This window comes from Silurus meridionalis, chromosome 15, assembly GCF_014805685.1.
Source record: "Silurus meridionalis isolate SWU-2019-XX chromosome 15, ASM1480568v1, whole genome shotgun sequence".
NCBI classification, from domain to species: domain Eukaryota; kingdom Metazoa; phylum Chordata; class Actinopteri; order Siluriformes; family Siluridae; genus Silurus; species Silurus meridionalis.
The window spans coordinates 19,318,362-19,340,707 of NC_060898.1; the positions used below are offsets into that span (position 1 = coordinate 19,318,362).

General features: G+C 37.7%; 2 protein-coding genes across 2 annotated transcripts; one reads left to right on the plus strand and one right to left on the minus strand.

The window, feature by feature from the left end:
• Positions 1–5,937: 5,937 nt before the first annotated feature.
• On the plus strand, positions 5,938–14,776 carry ppp1r14ba (protein phosphatase 1, regulatory (inhibitor) subunit 14Ba). The gene is made up of 4 exons (XM_046868136.1): positions 5,938–6,608; positions 10,851–10,934; positions 13,014–13,046; positions 13,580–14,776. The coding sequence occupies exons 1-4, from the start codon at positions 6,417–6,419 to the stop codon at positions 13,661–13,663; spliced, it is 393 nt and encodes a 130-aa protein (XP_046724092.1). The 5' UTR covers positions 5,938–6,416; the 3' UTR covers positions 13,664–14,776.
• fkbp2 (FKBP prolyl isomerase 2) lies at positions 14,597–21,581 on the minus strand. Its single transcript, XM_046868135.1, has 6 exons — positions 21,496–21,581; positions 19,716–19,876; positions 18,151–18,263; positions 17,829–17,875; positions 15,964–15,999; positions 14,597–15,017 (listed from the first exon to the last, which is right to left on the minus strand). Exons 2-6 carry the CDS (start codon positions 19,872–19,874, stop codon positions 14,956–14,958), a joined length of 417 nt encoding a protein of 138 aa, XP_046724091.1. The 5' UTR covers positions 19,875–19,876; positions 21,496–21,581; the 3' UTR covers positions 14,597–14,955.
• Between the last annotated feature and the right edge of the window lie 765 nt (positions 21,582–22,346).

Here is a 22,346-nt window from a genome sequence, read left to right on the forward strand (position 1 = left end):
CAAATTCATGTCATTTCTCCCCTGACCCCTGGGAAACCCCATTGGAAGTAACTGTGACCAAATCAAGCATAAATCCAAGAAAGTCTGTCAGAAAAATATATTTAACATACTTTAACAGCTCATTTTTAATAAAACAAGGTAGAAACCTATCAACATGGAGTAGAACCCAACCTTGCAGACATCATGTAGGGTATATCATATATTAAGCCTAGCACTGCTCGACCAGTTCCACCATATCTCAGGATAATAGGTAGGTATACTGTACATCACGACTCTTTTTTTTTTGTTCTGGCTTCGAAGTGGTGGAATGAACTTTCCCTAGATGTCCAAACAACGGAGTCACTGCCTATCTTCTTTGCCCTACCTGAAACATTTGAGCTAGCATGTATTTTTCTTGTTTGTTTTATGCCTTTTTTTTTTTTTAAGTGTGCTATAATTCCTCCCAACAGAATTTAGATTGATGGTATCCTAAGCCTGCAACCTGGTGATCCAATCATAAAGACTTTAAAGCATTTTTGTACATCGCTCTGGATAAGGGCTGTAAATGTAATTTGTTTTAAATAGCTGGAAAAGATTCAGTCTGATGTATGTAGACTTGTTTATAATTACTTTTTTAGCACAATTAATGCCAGGTTTTTGGATTTTTGACATAAGGAAATGAATAGACAAAATAATTCCGTTTATGAACAATAAAATTACCACTATATATTCACGACATGAACAAATATATTGGGACACCTGACATTTAAAGCTATATGTGGCTCTTCCCCAAACTGTTATCACAAAGTTGGAATCACACAATTGTATAGAATGTCTTCAGATGTGGTAAGATTACATTTTCCCTTCACTCAAACTAGAAGATACAAACCTGTACCAGCATGAAACTCCTAGAAGATATGCTTTACATGGGTTGGATGTGTGTGGAAGATCTTGAGTGGTCTGCTAAAGGGCTCTGACTTTAACCCTATTGAACCCTCTTAAATTGGAACGCTGACTGCACCCCAGGCCTCCTCACCTCACCTACATCAGTACCAGGGTATATATATATATATATATATATATATATATATATATATATATATATATATATATATATATATATATATAAAACACCTTTGTGGTTGAATGGCCACAAATCCCCACAAGTAAAATACAAAATCTAGTGGAACATCTACCCAAAAGTGTGAAGGTTATTATAACAGCAAATGGAGACTAAATGTGAAATCCAATCTTATAGTCAGGTGTGAAACCTTTGCCCATATCGTGTATATCACACATTTAATTTGTAAAAGAACATAAACATGAATGTAAGTGCAAACAGTAATCTGTCAACTAAATAGACAACAATGAAGTTGAATGTTCATTTTCCATGAACATCTTTAGTATGTGATTTATAAATGATGCCAATAAAATAAAAAAATAAGAATTGCTTTTAGACAATGTTTTGGTGTTTTCCAGTGATTACACTCTAAACAGCACATTTGACCACGCCATTTCACTGTAGGGCAACATTTTCATTACATCCTTCATTAGTTATATCCCCATGTTGTTCATTTTAGCTTAGCGTGTTAACAGACTTGAGCATCTGTACTGTTTCAGTGGAGCAGTTTGGTTGTAGTACCTTGAGGCTGTAGTGGAGAAACCAGGAAATGGTATCTGGCAAGTTTGATGAATGCTACATAAATTCCCCCAAGTCTTTAACAGTTGGTTTCTATCCCTGGAACACGTTTCTCAAGGGTTGTCATTTCCTAGGCAAGACTGTCAATACAACTGTAGTAGCCTACAAAATAGAAACGCATTCCTCCAGGACCACATTCCAGCTTGCACACTTGATTGAAAAGTGTTCCTTTCAGCTCGCAATGTGCCAGACATGATGACTGCGGAAGAAGAGCTCCTCCCCACGGGGAACCCGGTTATGAAGAATGTATGCTTCAGGCTCAGATGGTCAGCCAAATCTGAAAATAAAAAACAGCAGATCTCTTGTCTCACATGCAAAAAGATCTTTGTCTGTTCATCTCTCATAGACAGTGACTGAATATTGAGTGTAGATAGACGTACACACACATGGCCAAATGTTCTGCTTTATGCAATATCACTTCCTCCACCATCATGGTTTGGAGGAAATTATGTTTGAAAGCAATATTGCTCTCTCCCAAAGCTCTTCAACAACTACACTGGGATTTTTTCACATCATGTAAACCTTGATGTGAATATTATTTAGGCTCTACTACTTATTCTGGCAGTACATTTTTTCTATTGTTTACATCACCAATATTTTTTTGACTGATTCTTTTAACTTGTTTGTCATTGCTACTCCACTGACCCATGCAATCAACATTGCACTTGATGAGTAAGAAATGTTTTGGTCTTTGGAAAATAAATCGCCCCCAAAGTAATATATACAGTACCAGAAGAAGAAGACAGGGAGCCACTGCAATGTATTTGTAGGTGGGTGTGTGTGTGTGTGTGTGTGTGTGTGTGTGTGTGTGTGTGTGTGTGTGTGTGTGTGTCAGATGTTGCTATTTTTTTACGTTTATAAAAAGAAAACATGGCAAGTCACTGTTAGGAGAATATTCCTCTTCCCCACTTGTTTTCAAACCCCACAATTAATTCCAAAATAATAATAAGTTATAATATCAAGAATGTACACTGAATATGCCACATTACAAAGGTAATGGTGGGCTCTATATAATTTTGTCTAGTTGTCTACCAAGAAAAATGAAATGCTCAGTCATGATTGCATAAGTATTCACCCCCACTTGCTGTGAAACTGCTTTAGTTAGTTATTAGAAGTCTATAATTATAATTAGTTGAATGATATGACCTGTTGGTAATTAGACTGCCACAGGATCTCAATATAAATACAGTGGGTGTTGTGGAGCTGACTACAAAGTGTCAGTTATTGTTAATCTTAATATTATTACATTCATTATTAGGAATTGTACAGAGTTGTAACAAGGCCAAAACTTCAAGAATGGATGAAGAAAAGATTACTCAGAGAAACATCTAAAAGGCCATTTTAGTTCCAGGTTGTAGCATTAGAAATGTTGACAGATGTTATCCTCAGCCCCACTTAGCCGAGACTTAGTCAATGCGCTGTATTAAAAACATCCGATATAAAGTAAGTGCTCTTGATACACTGATGCAGTGATGTGATGACATATACTAGTTTCTTTTATAAACCTTATAAAACCATACTTACTACTATAGAACTACATTTAATTGTATTTTTTTCTATAATCAATTTAGTTTTCTTTGTTCTAATCATCTGCATTCGTGATTTTCTTACATAAACGCTTCCAAGATTATCCTTATTTAGAAGCTTCAAGTGGTGGGGATTTCTCACGATGTTATTTTCTCACAATGTCATCTATTTCTGTTTTTTAGGGGGAAATGGCACATGGCACAAATGTTCAAGGGGAAAATGAATAAAAAAACCAGCAAGTTGTTGTGTAAAAATCCTGTCTCTGATAAATGTGTGCACAAAGACATTAGGATTTCAGTTGTAACGTAATTCAACAGCTAGATTGTCTGGTGTATTAACTATGCAGATTTATGCGTTTTTAATTAGAAAAGCCTCATTTGCATGAATTAATGCAATTTAAAAATTCAATGCAAAAAGTTCCTGCGAGGAAATCAGCAATCCATTGACAAAGCTTGACTGTGATATCTACAGTTCTGTTCAAAAATACTCCTCCGTGTGCAGTGTCTTATTTACATAGAGTCTTATAGTGAGATATTGTTGATTTATTTTACAGTAAAAGTCAAAGATCTATTATTTGGCTGAAGTTAAAGGAATTTATGATATTTCATATTTCATGTATTATGTTTCACACCAAACAGCTTCATAAGAAACGCTGAGCTTTCAAAATCAACATACACAGACAGAGAACACTACATTTAAATATCCAAAACAGTAATTCTTCATCACATGCTAGTGAAAAGAACAAGAGAAAGTAATGAGGTTATTTATCTGCTAAGTGAGTTAAATTAGGTTGAACCTGCTTACACAATGGAAATGTGATTAAAATGGACTGTTCTCCCTGTTGAGGTCAGGAAACTGTTTCCGCTCCCCGAAAGCCAGCACAGAGAGAACCAGGAGAAGCTTCTTCCTGCAGGCAATTCAAACTCGCAACCAGGAGAACATTAAAGGCCTGACTCAAATGCACATCACCTCATCCTGCCTTTTGCACACACATCAAATTCAAACTGTAAATTTTATACAGTTGCACTTTATTAGGTTACTAAACTATGCATTTATATGTATTAGCATCTATACAGATTCAGATTTATATACATGTATAACACCATATACAGCACAACATGCAGTGTTTTCATTTCAAAATGTTAAGTTAAAAATGAAAAATAGAATATAACAATAAAATTATGTTTATGTAATTGAATAGAAAGACAGAAAAAAAAAGGATGCAAATATAAGAAATGTTTTCATGAATATGTAAATGACATGTAAATGATTCAGAATAGTCTGTTTTCTTAATTTTATAGCTTTTCTCTCGGTTGCGCTGCTTCAAGTAGTGCATGTATTTGTTCGAGTTTCTATTCAATCATATTTCAGCCATTACTTCACATGTCAACAGGGTCAAAAGGATCTGCTTTGAATCCTTTATAATGTTGCTTTAACCAATCAGATTTCGAATTGGCGACACCAGGGCCATCTTGCAGGAGTACAGTATTGTTTGGATTTCACGTCCTTCGATTGGATGGTCAGAGAGCTATGTAACTTGTATAGCAGTACATATTTACTGTCCTCTGAAAATAACTCAACATACAGCTGTCTAAATAGCTGCAAACATAAGTGAGTACACCCTACGTGAACATGTCAAAACTGTGTCCAAAATGTCATTATTTTGTGTGAGCACTATTGTTATCCAGCTCTGCCTTAATCCTCCTGGGCATGGAATTCACCAGAGCTGCACAGGTTGTTGCTGGGAACCTCTACCACCCCTCCATAATGACATCACGAAGCTGCTGGACACATTGTGCATCACCACCTTGTGCTTGAGGAGGCACCACAGGTGCTCAACAGGGTTCAGGTCTGGAGACATACTTGGCCACTCCATCATCTTCACCTTCACCTTCCTCAGCAAAGCAGTTGTCATCTTGGCAGTGTTTTTGGGGTCGTTCCAATATGTTCAAGTTTATTTCTATATATTTCTATTTATAATGAACATAATGGCCTCTAAATATAAGTGAATTATGCAGAATTATGCAGACTTTGGCAAGGAAAATCTTAGATGGTATGAGGAAGAAACAATGAGAGGAACCAGACTCAAACGGGAAACCCATCCTCATTTGGGTGATATCAAGGGTGTGATTATAAATCTTAAAAACAATACAAAACCCGGGAAAGAGAGAAATACCATAAGTGTGACTATAGGTTATGTCCTTTCTACAGTCTAATACAGTCAGCTGAAGTTGTGGAACTGAGCAACTCATAAAATAGCACAACATCTCAAATCATTATAGATCCAACATTAACTTCTCCATTCCAGAGCCTTTAAATGTTCAATAATGGAGAAACAGCATATGTAGAATGTTATTTGTTAAAACTGTTATTGTTAATTGATATTAATGTTATAATTATATATGCATATAATATTAGAGATCAAATATATAATATGCACACATTTTTATTTCTATTTGTAACCATATAATTTTTTTTTCTATTATAATGCATTTTTATTCTTCAACTTTAAATGATTAGAAATAAAAGGCATTTTACTGCATGCTGTATGTATATAGAGTTTCATGTGAAATGAATGTGAATAAAACCTGAATGTGAATAGAAGCTAATTCGGGTTTAGCAGCGCGCGCCGCCGTGCAGAAGAGCAGACAGGGAAAGATTCGATTTGGTGGAAGAGACCAAACGGGCCCCAGCAGAGGGGGGATGCGGGATCACGCTTTAATTATTAAATACAATTATACGTGTTCGTGGAAAATATCAGTCAAATATTTGTCAAAGAATGTACATCATTTAGTTGAAACCGTGTGAACGTTAGTTTCATTGATTTTGTGGTGTCTTTGTGTCCACCGTCACTTGGAGGCGCCCACAAGCCGCGAGCTGAGTGACGCCTCGAGCCGGATGCTGCAAGATGGACTTTCACATGGCGAGAACATCGCCGGTGAGCTGATCGCGTCTCTCTATCGCACTGTGGACAGTCAGCGGACACAATACGCTTCTCAACAGGAAGCCACAAATGGAGGCGATGCGCAGGGCAGAAGAAGCGAAGTGAAATCGATTGACTGGTTTTAAGTAATTGGTTTAATTGATTGATTAATTGATTTGCTTGATGTTTTAAACTGACGTGAACGCGAAATAAAAAACGATATTGAACAAAAAAATAATAATAAACCGTGAGTTTTGGTTGCTTAATCGAGCTCCGACGGACCGGACAATGGCGGCGGTAACGAGCCCGGAATCGAGCGCTCAACCCCGCGTCTACTTCCAGACGCCTCCCGGTACCGAAGAAGAAGTTCCCCAGAAGCAAGGACGAGTGACGGTGAAATATGACCGAAAGGAGCTCCGGAGGAGGCTGAACCTGGAAGAATGGATAGTGAGCCAATTAATGAATTTATACGACTGTGAGGTAGGAACCGGTTCAGCATCAGCATCACTTTGCTTTGGCACTGTGGGAATCCTTTGTTGTAGAGAGTCCTGTCTTTTCTCATTTTCCCCAATCTAATTTATATCCAAAATGTTAGGCTTTATATGTTTTTTCTTATTTTATATGTACCTTAATATTGCAATTTAATTGATCCCATATGTGACTTTTTTTTATTTTTTGCTCTGGAGCTTCATGGAAGGGTGTGGCCACATCCAACTCCAGACAAAGCCATAAAACAAAGGTGACCATGCAGGTGATGATGAAAAGCATGACACCACCGGCTTTCGTTTCCGCTCAGTATTCATCCTGATCATTCGATTCAGGTCCAAACCTTAAATCATCATTACATTACAATGCTATCTACACTGTTAAACTATTTTTTTAGATAAATAAAACATGCCCAATAATCAAAAAGCAGTCACCTTATTTCAATCTCCCTACGTTTCTATCCGACTGATAATCATTACACGTGAAGCTGAATGTCCTGCTTGTGTGCAAGGAACTGTTTCAGAAAAAGCCTCCTTCATCCAGAGGTGATGTCATCTGATCGGAAAATGCAAAGCCTGCTGAAAATAGTGGGTGAACAACTCCGACCCAGATTATTGGCATGAACACAAGAGCATTGTTCTCTCATTTTGCACTTCTTGAACTGGGATTTATTTGTTAGTTAGTTTCGTTTTTGTTACGCAGTGTAAGACCTCAAAACCATGCCACGTTGTCTTAGCCCTTTGTCTTCATCTGACTACCTGTCCCAGGTAAACGCCAGATCTTTTAGCATAGAATACATTAAAATATTTTTCTTATTGGATTTAGCGTAGGGGTCGTCCCCCCCTCGTCATACTGTACATTCAAGGACGCCTTTTTCTTTTGTCTTATTTTCTTTTGTGTGACTGAAAGCAGCAGCAGCATTGAAGAGCACACAAAAGTAAGGAATGATGCTGGGGCTTATTTCTTTCCAGCCCAGAGTGTAGATACATGCAGCATATATGTAACAATTCTGTCAGTTTATTGATTAATTTTCTAGATTTTATCTCTATTTTGGCTGACGCGTCTTTAACACACCAGCGATCGAGGAGTCACACATGAAATACTGAAATCACAATAAACTCGGACATTCACTGATTATTATTTGCTCATCTTTTTTTGGATGGGAAAAGTAATCGTACATGGACTAATCAGACACTGGCCAATCAAAAAGCTAATTATTTGGCACAAACATCAGGACCATTTGGTTTTTTTTTTATTCTAGTAGTCATATTCTCTTAAAAATCCAGAAAATTGGTCCTGTCCAAAAAAATGTTTTCTGTAATTTAGTCAGCATTGGGAATGAACGTTATATCACAACAAACAAAAACCCTAATTAATGTTGAATGTAGCCTAGCTGAAGGTGCAACAAAGAGAAATGCACAGTGACATCATACGGAACTTGTTTTTTTTTTTTTTTCTCTTCAGAGGTTTGGGGAAGACCATCATTTGGCCTGCAAATAACTATAATCTTTATTACTACTGTAGCCTGGTATGACTCATTTCCTTTTTCACAGTACAGCAAATTAGATGCCTTCAAAATTGGTGTCATGTGGAAGAGCTCGCTGTTGCACTTATTGACCTTCAAATTGTGCATCTTTTTCTTTTTTTTTAATTAAAACAGTTTGAATACGGTATGTAGTGCAAAGTGCATGTGCTATAAATAGTATGTAATGTAATGCTTCAGTGTGTATGAGTTTTATTACATTGCTAGGAGAATAACACCTCTAATAATGTTTATGGCTGTTAAGTGATCATTAGGGATAAAGAGTTTCCCACAGAGTCAGTCACTTTTAAAGGCAGGATGTGAGCTTCATTACGTTGGCCCAAAATCAACGTGGTGTTGGTGCTCAGCATGAATTTATTCAAACTTCTGCACTCACATGGTCACGTTTCTGATTTCTCCCTGACTGCTCTCGTGTACTGATTATCATCCCAAACGTGATCCTGAGGTGAGAAGAACTAGGCAGCTTATAATTAGATTTTTTTCCTGGATGTTATTTTACTTCTACAGTCAACCTTATGATTTCTTTTCTCTACAGTATTACAACTTCCTGTGTTTAAAACACAGTAATAAATAATTACGTTCACACTATAGGCTTTTTTATATATGGCCACCTGCCTAATATTGTGTTGGACCCCTTTTGCTGCCAAAACAGTTCTGACCTGTCAAAACCACATGGGTCAGCCTTCACGTTCCACATGCATTAATGAGTCTCGGCTGACCATTTTTGATAGATTCTGATCACTGCATTCTGGAAAGAGAGCTGCAGTTTTGGAGATTCTCTGATCCAGTTGTCTAACCATCACAGTTTAGCCTCTGTTAAACTCGCTGAAATCCTTACACTTGCCCATTTTTCCTGATCCTAACACATCAACTTTGAGGACAAAAAATTTACTTGCTTCCTAATAAATCCCACACACTAACAGGTGCCATGATGAAGAGATAATCAGTGTTATTCACTTCACCGGGCATAATGTTATACTGTCTTAATGTTATGCCTGATCGGTGTCTGTACAAAAGCATATGGACACCTGATGTTTCGAGCCATAAATTATACAAAAAGCTTTTTAGGGTGTTTTTGTATGTGGTAGCATAAAAGTCTTTCTTCAGTTGAAGTAGGAGACCCAAACCTGTTCCAATATATATATATATATATATACACGTATATATACATGTTGCTTGTTGTAGTGGAATGCTGGCTGTACAATAATCTATATTTTTCTTCCCCAGGAAGTTGCATTTTTGTCTCTTTCTGCATGTACTGTACACTGAACTGAACAGTGCCCAGTAGCACAGCATTGTGAACATGTGTGTCTTCATGTGTGATGGACAGCAATAGTTATTTAAAGCCAGGTGCAATGACAGCTGTCCTTGAAAGCTGTGAAGATTATGAAGCAGAGGGAAAGGAAATGGCACAGATTTAAAAGAGCTCTCGCATTCAACAAAAAAAACAGCAAGGCCGAGATGGCGGAAACGGCTAATGACTGGATATGTGGCATCATTATATTAGGAATAACAGTTTCTCTGTAAGAGAAAGTTCTGCTGAATTGGCTGTTGAGGTCGCAGTAAAGAAGAGAGAGGGTTCATTCGAGTGGGTTTGCAGAAAGCAGGGACACGTGGACACATTGTGTCCTTGTTTATATAGACTTTGACACTCTCGCATACCGTGGCTTCAGCTCATCCTGTTTTGTGTTAGGAGGAAATCAGGGACAAAGACTGTAGAAAGTTGGGTTATTCATGCCTGTGTAACCCATCTGTAAAGGTAATTTTGTAATCTTATGAAAGGAAGAAAGGATGGGATGAGCTAAATTTAAGATTTGATCTCATAGGCCATATATAGACAAAACACACACTTGTTTTGTTACAGTTTGGTCAAATATTTGTGCTTTCTAAACATCCCAGGCCAGATTCACTCCCTTTGGTATATGCTCCAGACTTCTGGGAAGCCTTTCTGCTGGGTTTCCCTCTGAGGATTTGTGTTCATTCTTTAAAAGAATATTAGAAGAGGACTGGTGTGCAGTCAGCATTCCAGTTTATCCCAAAGGTGTCCAGTGGGGTGAGGTCAGGGCTCTGTAGGACAGTCAGGTTCTTTTACTCTCACACAACCTTATTCTTAAACCATAGAGCTCGCTTTGTGCACTGGGACCCTGTCATTCTGGGACAGGCTTGAGCTGTTTCATTTTTCTCAAAGGAAATTGTAATTCTACATCATGAAGATTTTATGTTCTTACAAATGTACAAATCTTCAGTGTTCTTACACATTTATGGCAATGGATCCGAGGAGAATTGCATGGAGGAGGTGGTAGGTCAGTGGTTACAGTTCGGAAGAACCCCCGGTATTGCCAAGCTGGCACACTCAAGGCCACTGAGCAAGAGGGTCCAATTTAAATCGCAAAAAGGGTTACTGAGGATACAGTGAGGGTTCCTGCTGCCTTTGTTGGACCATTTGTTTTAGGAGTGCTAGTGGATTCAATTTCAAGGCTCTGTATTACTGATGAAAAGTTTCGGGGTTCAAGCCCACTGTTGGCTTCTTCAGCAAGGCCTGTAGCCCTCTATGGTCCAGGGGTGATCATGGCAGACTCTGCACTCCTACTCCCCAAATTATATCCTTATAATTGCTGAGCACCTTTTTATCCCTCCTGCTCCATTGTTGTTTCTCCAACATTCCTCAGCAGTTCTTTTCTCTCTCACTGCAGGAAGACGAAGTTCCTGAGCTGGAGATTGATGTGGACGAGCTCCTGGACCTGCCCAGTGACGTCGAGAGAGCCATCAGAGTGAAGGTTCAAGCCTTTGAGATATTTATCGTCTTAAGCTTCAAAAGATCTCGCTGAATAATTCATGCATACCTATGTTAATTTGACATTTTGGCTTGCTTAATGTAGAAAAATACCACCCACCCACCATGACATTATTCCTGCCTTCAGGGTCTGAAAGATATTGTTCCAGGCAGCATTTAGGAATGTTTTATTTTGCATGACTACAGAATGCCGCTGTTTCTAATTCAAACTGAGGTCCAAACCGGGAACAAAATGTTAATGTCCAAATCAGTCCTGAATAAGCCAATTCAGTTTTATTTATGTTGTAAACAATACATGTTATCACTAAGCAAATTTGCATTAAGCCACATGCAGGCAACCAACCTCAAAAAAAAAACCTTGGCTCTTCTCAACCAATCACAATGCTCAGATGTGAGAAGTGAGGACAAAGTATACAAATTTTTTATGAAGAAAGTTTAAAGTGAACATATTGTGGAGTCTTCACAATAGGTCAGTATCAACACCAGGAAAGTTCTGCTTTTTCAGAATTATTTGTTTCCTCATGCAGAAATGCAAATCATATTATTGTAGTTTCATACAATTTTTCTCCGGACCTAAAGCTCCGTCTTGATTACTGCAAAGCTGTTTAAACAGGATTGGGGTCTCCGATAATGCTAATTAATTATATATAAAACGTGAAAAAAAAAAAAAAAAAAACACCAACAAACAGCACGTCAGTGATCAAGTCAGTGAATTCACCTCTAGAGGGCACTCTTGTACTGTGTAATGACAGCGGACCTTCTCAGCCACTCCAGCCAGAGACGCGACCCGGAAAAACTGTGGGTATGGATAATTCTAACAGTTTTCAGCTATCGTGACAATTATTTGGCAAAACCGATAAATCTGTCAACCTCTACTTATAATAATGTTTAAAGATGCTATCTCCTCTAATGTTCTCTGTGTGGGAAGGCATTGTTAATAAATAGAGTCATATTTTTGTATATATTGTTGGCTAATGGTATTCAGTAGTTAATTAGTGTAGTTAATTAGCCATAAACATAAATTTGAATGTTTGGAGTAATCATCAGTTGGGAAGTACTGGCTTATACTGAGAATGATGAATGTGGACAGCTTCATGATACATGAGATTACTGTGGAAATCGAACACTTAGAAACCATGAATATGAATAACATTTTGAATACAATAGTTAAAAACTGCAGTTGTTACAGTTTTCCATCCATGTTAAAGCTATAATAAATTTCCTGTTTACACAATTTCAGTTTTTGACCACATACGCAGTTATAGAAGAGATTTATCTGCAACCCCAATTTCCAAATCTCGTGCCTGAATTATTTTTCTTAAAATGGTACCATTTCCTCAGTTTAAACATTTAATACATCTTCTATGTTCAATCATGAATAAAATATGCGCTTATGGGGTTTTTAAATCACTGCATTCAGTTTTTTTCAGCATCCCAACTTTTTAATCAGGGTTATACGATCGCATTTATAATCAGTGACACCCAGATGAGGACAGATATCCTTTTTTGCATCTGGTTCTGCACAAGGTTTCTTCCCCGTGTCGTCTCCAGGAGTTTTTCCTCACAGCTAGAGCCTCTGGTGTAAATTCTCTGTACCAGTGAATTTCTGTAAAACTGCTTTGTGACATTGTCCATTGTTAAAAGTGTTAAAATATTAAATTTAATTGAATTTCAGTGTGACATTATGCATCACATCAAACTCTCAGTGATGCTGGAGAACATTCTACACCCAGTCTAATTACAGAATAGTGTGTAACTGAGACATGCCTACGTTATATTCAGACTTCCGCCACACACAAAACCTGATGGCAGATTAAGGTCTGAATTCTGATCTGTTCAATTTCTGTATTAAACCCTCACTACATTTAATTTCCGGACCCTGTGTACTTATTCTGATGTCCTGGGGATGAAGAGTTCCTGTAGTCCTGGGATGAACAGAGTCTAGTCTTTATGATTATAGTAGCAGCAGAACGTTGATTTGCAGAATAATGTCTTCACTATTTCTATCACAATTAACTTTTAACAGACTTTTAAAAATGTTTTTTCTTTTTTTTTATTCCAGATGCTGCTTGTTGACTGTTACAAACCTAATGATGTAAGTGCTTGGACTGGATTTTTGTTTATTTTCTCCATAAACACTATCTGTCATGGGAATAGAGAAAGCTTTGAGTTTTTAATATTTCAATGAATATGTTAATCTAACAGTAGACACGTTTATCATATGTAAATATACAGTAATTAAAAACAGGGTCACTTTCGAATAAACATGATGATTGTTACTGGTGATGAATCGAAAGTGATCAAATTTGTTTATTCCTTTGCTGGTTAGCAGCTCAGATACGATCAAAATGTCACAAGAATGTTTTTTTGACTTATATTTTACTCATAATGAGTAATTATTAATTACTCATAATCACCAGCAAGGAGTTCCTGAACACTTTTCTCTACTGTTCCTAAACCTGAAATGGTGGAACTGATTTGTCTTTATTATTGTATATATCTATGGCTAACAAATAATGACAACAGAGCATGAAAACTGCATGCCAAAACCACGCACCCAAAAAATCTACCGCTTGCTAACACGTGTTGTTTTTGGTACTACCTGTAAACCCCCTTGCGTTCCTGCAGGACTTTGTGGCTGCGCTGTTGGAGAAAGTGCGAGGCATGCAGAAGCTCAACACCCCACAGAAGAAGGGGGACATAACCCCATGAAGCATCCAGAAGCTCCTCCACTACAAACACCACCACCACCACCGTTACCCTGTTCCTCCAACCATGCACGGTGGAGAAGGACACACGGACCGTACTATTCCTCTCCGGTGTGTCAAATGGAAATGAGCGAGGAGCTCAGCCAAGCCAATCTCAGCTGCAGGTTAATCACGCCACCTGTCTTACTTTGTTTTAATTACCGTTTCCTTACTATATTATTCCCATACAGTGTGTGCTAGTGTCCCTTTATTAGCTTATACGTACTGGAAGGGGCAGGACGTGTTGTGGAATGGTTAGTGTTAATCAATTTTTGTACGCTTATACACTAAGTGCATCTGTAATTGAGTAGAAAATTAGGTTACAGCTTTTTTTTTTCCCATCCGTGTAGCTCTCATCGGACGTCTTTTGGGTTTATTTTTCCCTTTTTTCTAACTCTTGTTCCTTCCATAAATAACACTCGGGCTACGGCAGCTATTGGACACAACAAAGAGAGAGTGACGTTTTAAATCAAACCAAGCTTCTTGGGTTGCGATGTATTTCGAAGCAAACAGGGGAACAAGGGAAAAACAGGGCTTTTGCGTGTTTGAGATTTTTTTTTTTTTCTCATTTTTGTAGGAGTTTAGGACAAGAACCACGAATCTCTTCGCTTTGTAAACTTTGTTGCTTTCTGGGTGCTTTTTAAAACAGAAGATCAATGTCTAGATCAACAAATTCAATCCGAACTGTAGCAATACATTCAAGAGTGCTTTTTTTTGTGTTATGGTTTTCAACCAGCCGCCATGTGCGCATATATATATATATATATATATATATATATATATATATATATATATATATATATATGCAGCTTGAACAGTTTCTTTAATGATACCAGAGTGAAATGTTTGGACAGCACTAGTAAATAAGTCATAGATCCCCAATAGGAAAAAGAGACACTTTTTTTTGTACATAAAATTTTTATTCGACTCAACAATTTAAACTCCAAACGTTTTTTTAGACAGTAAAGAAGTAAACGCAATCCCTGTGTGCTGGAATGAAATCCTGTACTGTATGCACTCTCACATCCAAGTGTGTGTAGTAAGATTGTTAAGAAAATAAAGAATGGTGCTGAAAACACCCGGCTACAACGATTATTTATATCATAGGTCAAATTTTATTTAATGTGGGATTTTTTTTCTTTGAAAAAACAAAAACAAAAAAAATCTGGTTCCTGATTCTCATCTCCAGAGCAGCAGCAGCGAGCGGCTATCTTCAGTGCAGGTACGGTCTAAATTCAGGGCTTCGGGTTTTGTGCACTATAAATCAGACCTTCTTTCAATGCTCAACAGTTCGACCTCGAAGATGAGAGTGGCGCCACCTAGAGGATGGAAAAGGTCAGGGTTTCCACACGGTCTTAAAAAGTCAAATTCACTGTGCGATGCTTAAATCATTTCAAACGGGTCAAAAGTGTCCATTGTCCACGTAATGCTACCTTTAATGCTCGTTTAGGGCTCGGATAAGGCCAGTTGCTCAATAATTCGTGTTTTTGATGTGGTGATGTAGGTCTTAATTTTAATCTTAATGGTCTTAAAATAATCTTAAATTTAAAAACCTGCAGAAACCTTGTTTAAAAAAAAAAAAAACTATAGACTATAATAATACACTATATGGGCAAAAGTATTGGGACACCTGACTTTGCCAGCCATATGTGATTCTTTCCCAAATTGGAGGCACACGATTGTACAGGGTCTCTCTGGATGCAGTTCACTTGATTTTTCAACATCACTTGAACTAGTAATCCCAAACAATGCCCCCAGGCACAAACCCTTCGAATATGTGTGGAAGATCTTGAGTGGCCTGTTATATAGCTCTGACCTCAACCCTATTGAACACCTTTTTTTTTAAATAAATGTGAATGCTGACTTGAACTAGGAGACCCAAACCTATACCAGCATGACAATGCTTCCATGCACAAAACAAGCGCCATGAAGATATGCTCTGCATGGGAAGATCTTCCCGCTACAGAGCTCTGACCTCAACCCTTTTGAACACCTGTGGGATAAATTGGAACACGGCCTGCACCCCAGACCTCCTCACTTCACCTACATCTGACTTTACCAACAGCCTTGTGTCTGAACACACACAAATCTTTCTAAACGAAATCTAGTGACACATCTTCCCAGAAGAGTGGATGTTATTATAACAGCGAATGAGGAATAAATGTGAAATGAGTTTTTTTTAAATCTTATGGTCAGGTGTCCACAAACTTTTTTTTTTCCAGCTTACAGACCCTTTATAGATCGTTTGTATATATTTATAATTACCTGGGATTTTGGGTGGTGCGCCACGCTCTCCATACCCTAACAAAATACAGGACATAATTAGTCAAAAATACAGGCGAATATACCCTCGATATGAGAGAAGTAATCCAGCATGCTTTATAGGACTGCAGAGCCTCGGGATAGTTTAGTAGGTCAGAGTCTAAATTTATCATCGAGCCAAAATACAAAACAGGACAGCGTGAAAAGATAACACAAGTAAAAGGATTTGAAAAAATAAATCATTAACAATAGGGTTATAGTGGAAATGGGGAGATGGGGGTGTGCAAATATAAAGCTTTTAATGGGCAGATCAGAAAACGACCAAGAATGAAACACCGAAGCAATGCACTCCTGAGACTTTCATTTGACATCATTTTCTCGTTAGCTTTTGCTGCAGTGGTGTGTGTGTGTGGATGGAGGGGAAAAAAAAAAAAAAAGAAAAGCAATAACCAACGAAATTCACTTCAACGGTCTTAATCGTTAAGATCATCATTAGAATGCTTGAAATGTACCAAGACAATATACACGTGTGTCTGTGTGTACAAAATGTCATCAAAACGTGCCTGAAACAAGTCATGGAAAGAAAAGATCTACACTATTTGTTGTATTCTTGCTCATTTGCTGACTAGTTTTCATTTGACCATGAAATCCTTAACAGCTAAATGTAGAAACAGGAACAAAATAGTTTCTACAACATCACATGTAACTACAAATAAGTTTAAAACGTTAAAATGATGATAAATATAAGCATGACTGAGGTTGATGAGGGATAAAATGAGCATTTTAAGAAGAGGAAACTGTTCAAAAACCATGAAAATCTGATCTCTTCTCCTCTAAGATGAAGATCATCCTGATTCTCAGCTGCAGACACATTTCAAGATCTTCCTGTAAATGTGCTGGAATTTTAACAACCTTCTGGAAAGTGCCACGTGCATTCAAAAACCAGGTTACAGACTGATCGAGCAACTGGAATACATCGATTTTAAGCCTCTAAGGCAGTGGTCCTCAACCTTTTTTTTTTTTTTTTTTTTGCACCATGGACCAGGTTCTTTCAATACAATTTTTCCATGGACAGAAGAAGGAGGTTGTCTCATATTATATCACTTCGCATATTATATTACTATTGTACATATTGTATGATGAATGATTATATAGATGATGAAAATCTAACAGCTCGCTATAATGCAGAATCAGTGGAAGCTTAAATTATCGATGCAAAGGAAAAAACTGCAACTGAAACAAGTGCAGGAAATAGCGTAGGCGGAAATGGTTATTTTTCCCTTCAGACCGCAGAAGTCAATCAAATGAAAATGAGAGATCGACTAATTAATCCGTTTTGCCGAATAATCTGCACCGATAATCTCCATTGCTGGAACTATCCATGGCAAAAATCAATTTTCAGGCTTCTGGTTTGCTGTCATTATGAGAGCGGCCTCTAGAGGTGAATCGCTGACATTACGTGCAGTTTGGTTTTACACGCGAGATCGTGCGCTGCACGGAAAGTGCTATATTTGTTATTTATAATTTGTTTATACAATTCTATTTATGAATTGTTATAATCATTTATTTCATTTAGTAAATTGAGTTCAGTACTATTTTACATGGAGTGTGTGTTTTTTTCAGTATTTATTAAAAGAAATATTGGTTGATTAATCGGTTATCAGCATATACAATCCAGTCTAGCTATCGGTACTGGTAAGATCAGTCGACCATTAATAAATGAAATAAAAATTTTAAATGTTTTATTTTATCCCTGCAACCCGCTACTAAAACATCAGTAGCCCAGTGGTTACGGACCCCTGCTCTTAAGTAAAAGGTGGCCATTTAGGACCATGAATCTGTTTAGAAAAAAAGTGTAATATACTGACCAAGCTCGGACGGGATGACCAGCTTCCTCTTCTCTCCCTCACACATACTGCAGAAAAGAAAGAGTGAGAGAGTGTGAGAGGTATCACACACATAGCTAGACATTTAAAACCTCTAGACTTCAGATCAGTGACTAACTCTTGCTAGGACTAAACATCAAGACAAATCCCAACACATACAGCAGTAATGAGCACCAAGCTGCCACTCCTGGGCCCCTGAGCAATGCCCTTAAACTCATAGTTGCTCAGTTGAATGAATGAGATCAAATCTAAGTCCCTCTAGATGAGGGCATCTGCCGAATGCCAGACGTGCAGTCAGTCTCACCCTAGCAGTCCCTGGTCCCAGCCTTTTATCACCTGCCCGGTCCCCAGGGTGAAGGTGAACGGCTGATTCCTCGGTATGCTGCTGTCAAATTCGGTCCCGTCCTCCAGCTTTCCCTTAAAAAAATGTATTTATTCAGAAAACCAAGTACGAGATATTGCACAAGTAATGGCGTTCTATTACACCTCTATTATACCTTATACACCAACAGCTTATTTACAGGGGGTTTGCTTGGCAGACGCACCATTAATAGTAGAGTTTGGTGTTTGCTATGCAGTAATGCAGTCAATACTAAAAACTAATGTCTTGCAGACTTTGCACAACTATAAACCTTTCTAGTATCGCCATATAGTAATGTGGTAAGTACTTGACATGTCATGATAGGAAAATGATCAACTTTAGAGTGACAGGTGACCCAACACAAACTGAAATAGCTAACACTAGTGGTTATTTTTCTATCATAATGCACCCTGTCATGTACGGGTCCTTACTTCAACCTTAAGGAAAAAGCAAGTGTTCAATTATAGGGATACAAGAAAAACAACACGTGGACACCTGACTATTACACCCACAGAGCTGAAAGCACACAATTGTAGAGAAAGTCTTGATATTTTGTTGTGTTCAATTTTCCCTTCATTGGAACTAAGACTTCCAAACCTGTTCCACCATCACATGTAAAATGCTACTGAACTTTTATTACGAAAAAAGAAAGAAAAAAAAAAAAGCAGTATTGATTCACGAAAATGTGCTAAATGAAATAAATATGCATATATCAAATGACATTAATATTAAAGGAAAATAAAAGACTAAAGAAAACTAAGCAAAACAAAGAGTAACATCAAATAAATAAAAACATCCAAAGTGAAATCCAAAATGAAAAAGGACACTTCAAAATAAACAGCATGTAGCATCTGTGATTTACCTCTAGAGGCCACTCTCGTACTGTATAATGCAACCTGGAAAAACTATCGGTATGGTTTTTTGCAGATAGCTGCTAGTTCCAGCAATCAACTATCGCCTGTCATTGATTAATTGTTCGACCCCTAATCATTATGATCCCACTAATTCGTTTGTGGTTAAATGAGCACAAATCTCTAGAAGCACACCCCAATGTCTAGTAAAAAAAATCTTCCCAGAAGAGTTGAAGTTATTATAATAACAAATGGGGACTAAATTAAGAATGAGATGTTCTACAGAGACAAATGGATGTCATAGTCAGTGGATGTGGATGGGAAGAGGTAGTTAAGACTCTGGACTGATCGGAAGGTGAGTTCAAATTCTAGCAACACCAAGCTGCCACCCCTGGACCCTCGAGCAAGGCCCTTTACCCTCAACTTCTCAGTTATGTAAATTAGATAATGTAAGTTGCTCTGGATAAGGGCATCCACCAAAATGCCATAAACGTAACGTTTAAAAAAACTATTCAGGTTTTTAGAAGGTTTTGGTTGTATATTATATAAAAAATTATAATGCATGTAAGGGTTCTGATTGGAAGTAAATAAGAAAGCCCACATTCATCCATAAGTATGTTCTGAAGACAGATGGTGTACAGTACGTAGGAAACCTACAGTGTAATGCATGTTCAGTACGTCCCCTTTCCGGGACTTGATGGGGCAGTTTTCCACTCTCTTCTTTATCCCGATTTGGAGCTTCTTCTTGTCAGCACCGTAGACCACCTCTGTGAGAAGGCTCATCAGGGTCAAGACTAGAAACAAATACAGCCTCATATCTGGAAAAGTAAAGAACAGGGCTACAGTAAAAATTAGGGGCATGAAGCCTTTAAAAAAAGAAAAAGAAAAAAAAAGGTTACATATTAATTTTACAGATTCAGATGTTTTTTTCCCTCTTGATTTTTAAGGCTATAAAACTGTGTTCATGTCACTCAAATGAGTGGGAAAAACTGCAGACAAACATGACAGAGAAAAGGGTCTTCCCTGGATTTCCTAAAGGAAAAACTTTTATTCTCTGGATCAATACTGCAGTACAAATCCGAAACTTTTGGGGACACAACCGCATTGTTATAACTGCATTGAGAGCTCAATGGAGAACGGCCAAGCTTTTACGAGCTCACAGAAAAGATACAGTAACTCGGATAACCACTCGGTACAACTGTGTTGAGCTGAAAAGCCTCTCAGAATGCACAACACATGAAACTCCAAAGACTACATCAGGTTCCACTTCCATCAGCCAAGAACAGAGGTAGCAGTTGAAACAGACTCATCAAACCCAGACAGCTGAAGACCAGGAAAACTCCTGGTGTGATGAATGTCCACAAGGACGTTATGGTCTGAATTTGAATGAATCAATAGACCCAGTGTGAACAGTCCTACCTGGTGGAGGTGGTGTAATGGTGTGAGGAATATTTTCTTGATACACTTTGGGCTTGTAAATGCCAGTCATTTATTGGTTGAATGTCACAGACTGTTTGAGTGTTGTTGCTGACCTTTTTGTCAGACAGACAGACAGACAGACAGACAGACAGATAGACAGATAGACAGATAGATAACAATGTTCATCATCTGCGAGTTTATTGACTGTGCCAGTTACTGGCTCTGAATCCAGAACACCACCTTTGAGGTAGAACTGAAGATTCAAAGAAACTCAAAATAAACATTTCCAACATCTTGTGGAATCCATGCCATTAATATCTCAGGGCTTATTTTGGGCTCAATCGAAGGCAGTTGTCTGTCTGTCTGTCTGTCTGTCTGTCTGTCTGCGATCCACTAAAGCGATTTGTAAACTACTTTCTGTAGCCTTCCTGACAGGGATACTGCGCATGTGCAGGGATGATGCCGATGATGATGCGAAGGACATGCGCAGTATCCCTGTCCAAAAAAAAGACTACAAACAGTAGAGTTTTAATCAAGAGAACGCAAAGGCGCATGCGCAATCTTAGGACACGTTATCAGAAACAAATGAATTAGCCCGCGATGATTAGCGTTAAAAGAGAATCACGATTATTAAATTATTTCAGTAATATATCAATTACTCAACTATTGAAGTAAATCGATTATGTTCAACGTTTTATTTATTTATTTTACTGCGAGTTTAGCCACTAGCTCGGTATCTACACCGTATAGAATTGATTTAATAGTAAAGCTGGTTTCTAAACCCAGTCCCCTGCATGTTAGTTATTTATTAAAAGCAAACAAAGAATCAGTCTGCAGTTTTATTTAATAAAAAAATATTTGTAATATGCACAAGTAGAGACACTCGGATGGTTATGATAATGCTGACTTCCTAGCGAACCTGAAAGATCGAAATTCGGATATAAATGTATTTTTATTCGGTGTATTATTTAATAAAAAGAAAGCGGAGGCGAAAACAATCATTTTATTCACGCATTACCTGTAATAGGGATGAAACCTCAGTCTTCCGATCAGTTTCCTTACACCACAGAGGGAAGTGGCGAACTCTGTTGTGAAGCCAGCCATTTTAATAATCAGACATTTCATATATAAAATAAAAACGTACACTATCGACTTAAATATTAATAAAACTTAATATTAATACTATTCTTTTTGTATATAACGGTATTTACGTGCTCTGTGCTTCGTTTTCGCTGTTTTTGTGTCATGTAATAAAGGATGTGCCACTTGGAAGACTTTTTTTATGACAAGCAAATCATATGACCCGGTCGACGCCATTGCTACGTCTAGCGACAGGGATACGTCAATACATCCGCCATATTGGGAGGGTCTGTAGAATTTAAAATTGAAGCTCGAGGTCAATCAGAATTAGGTTTATTGGCCAAGTGTGTTCATACACGCACACAAGGAATTGGGTTCCAGTTGTTGGTGACTCTCCAAAGTACAGACATAAATAACGATACATTTATCTTAGACTATACAAGACAATACAGATTAAATAACACAATATACAGAGTATATTACAGATCAATAATGTACATAAAGTGTGAGTGCATGGTAGTGCAAATAGCAGTATTGTGCGTCACGTAAGATAAAGAGGTTACTTTTACCTTTCGAACAATATACAGCAGCAATAGTGTCGAGTCAAGAAGCTATTATTGTCATTTCAACCATATATAGCTGACGCAGTACACAGTGAAATGAAACAACGTTCCTATAGAACCCTGATGCTACATACAACAACAATCACAGAAATAGAAAACACAGGGCTAAGGACTAGTAAGTGTCCTCACCACACAAAGTGCATGTGTGCAACCTGGTGCAAACAAT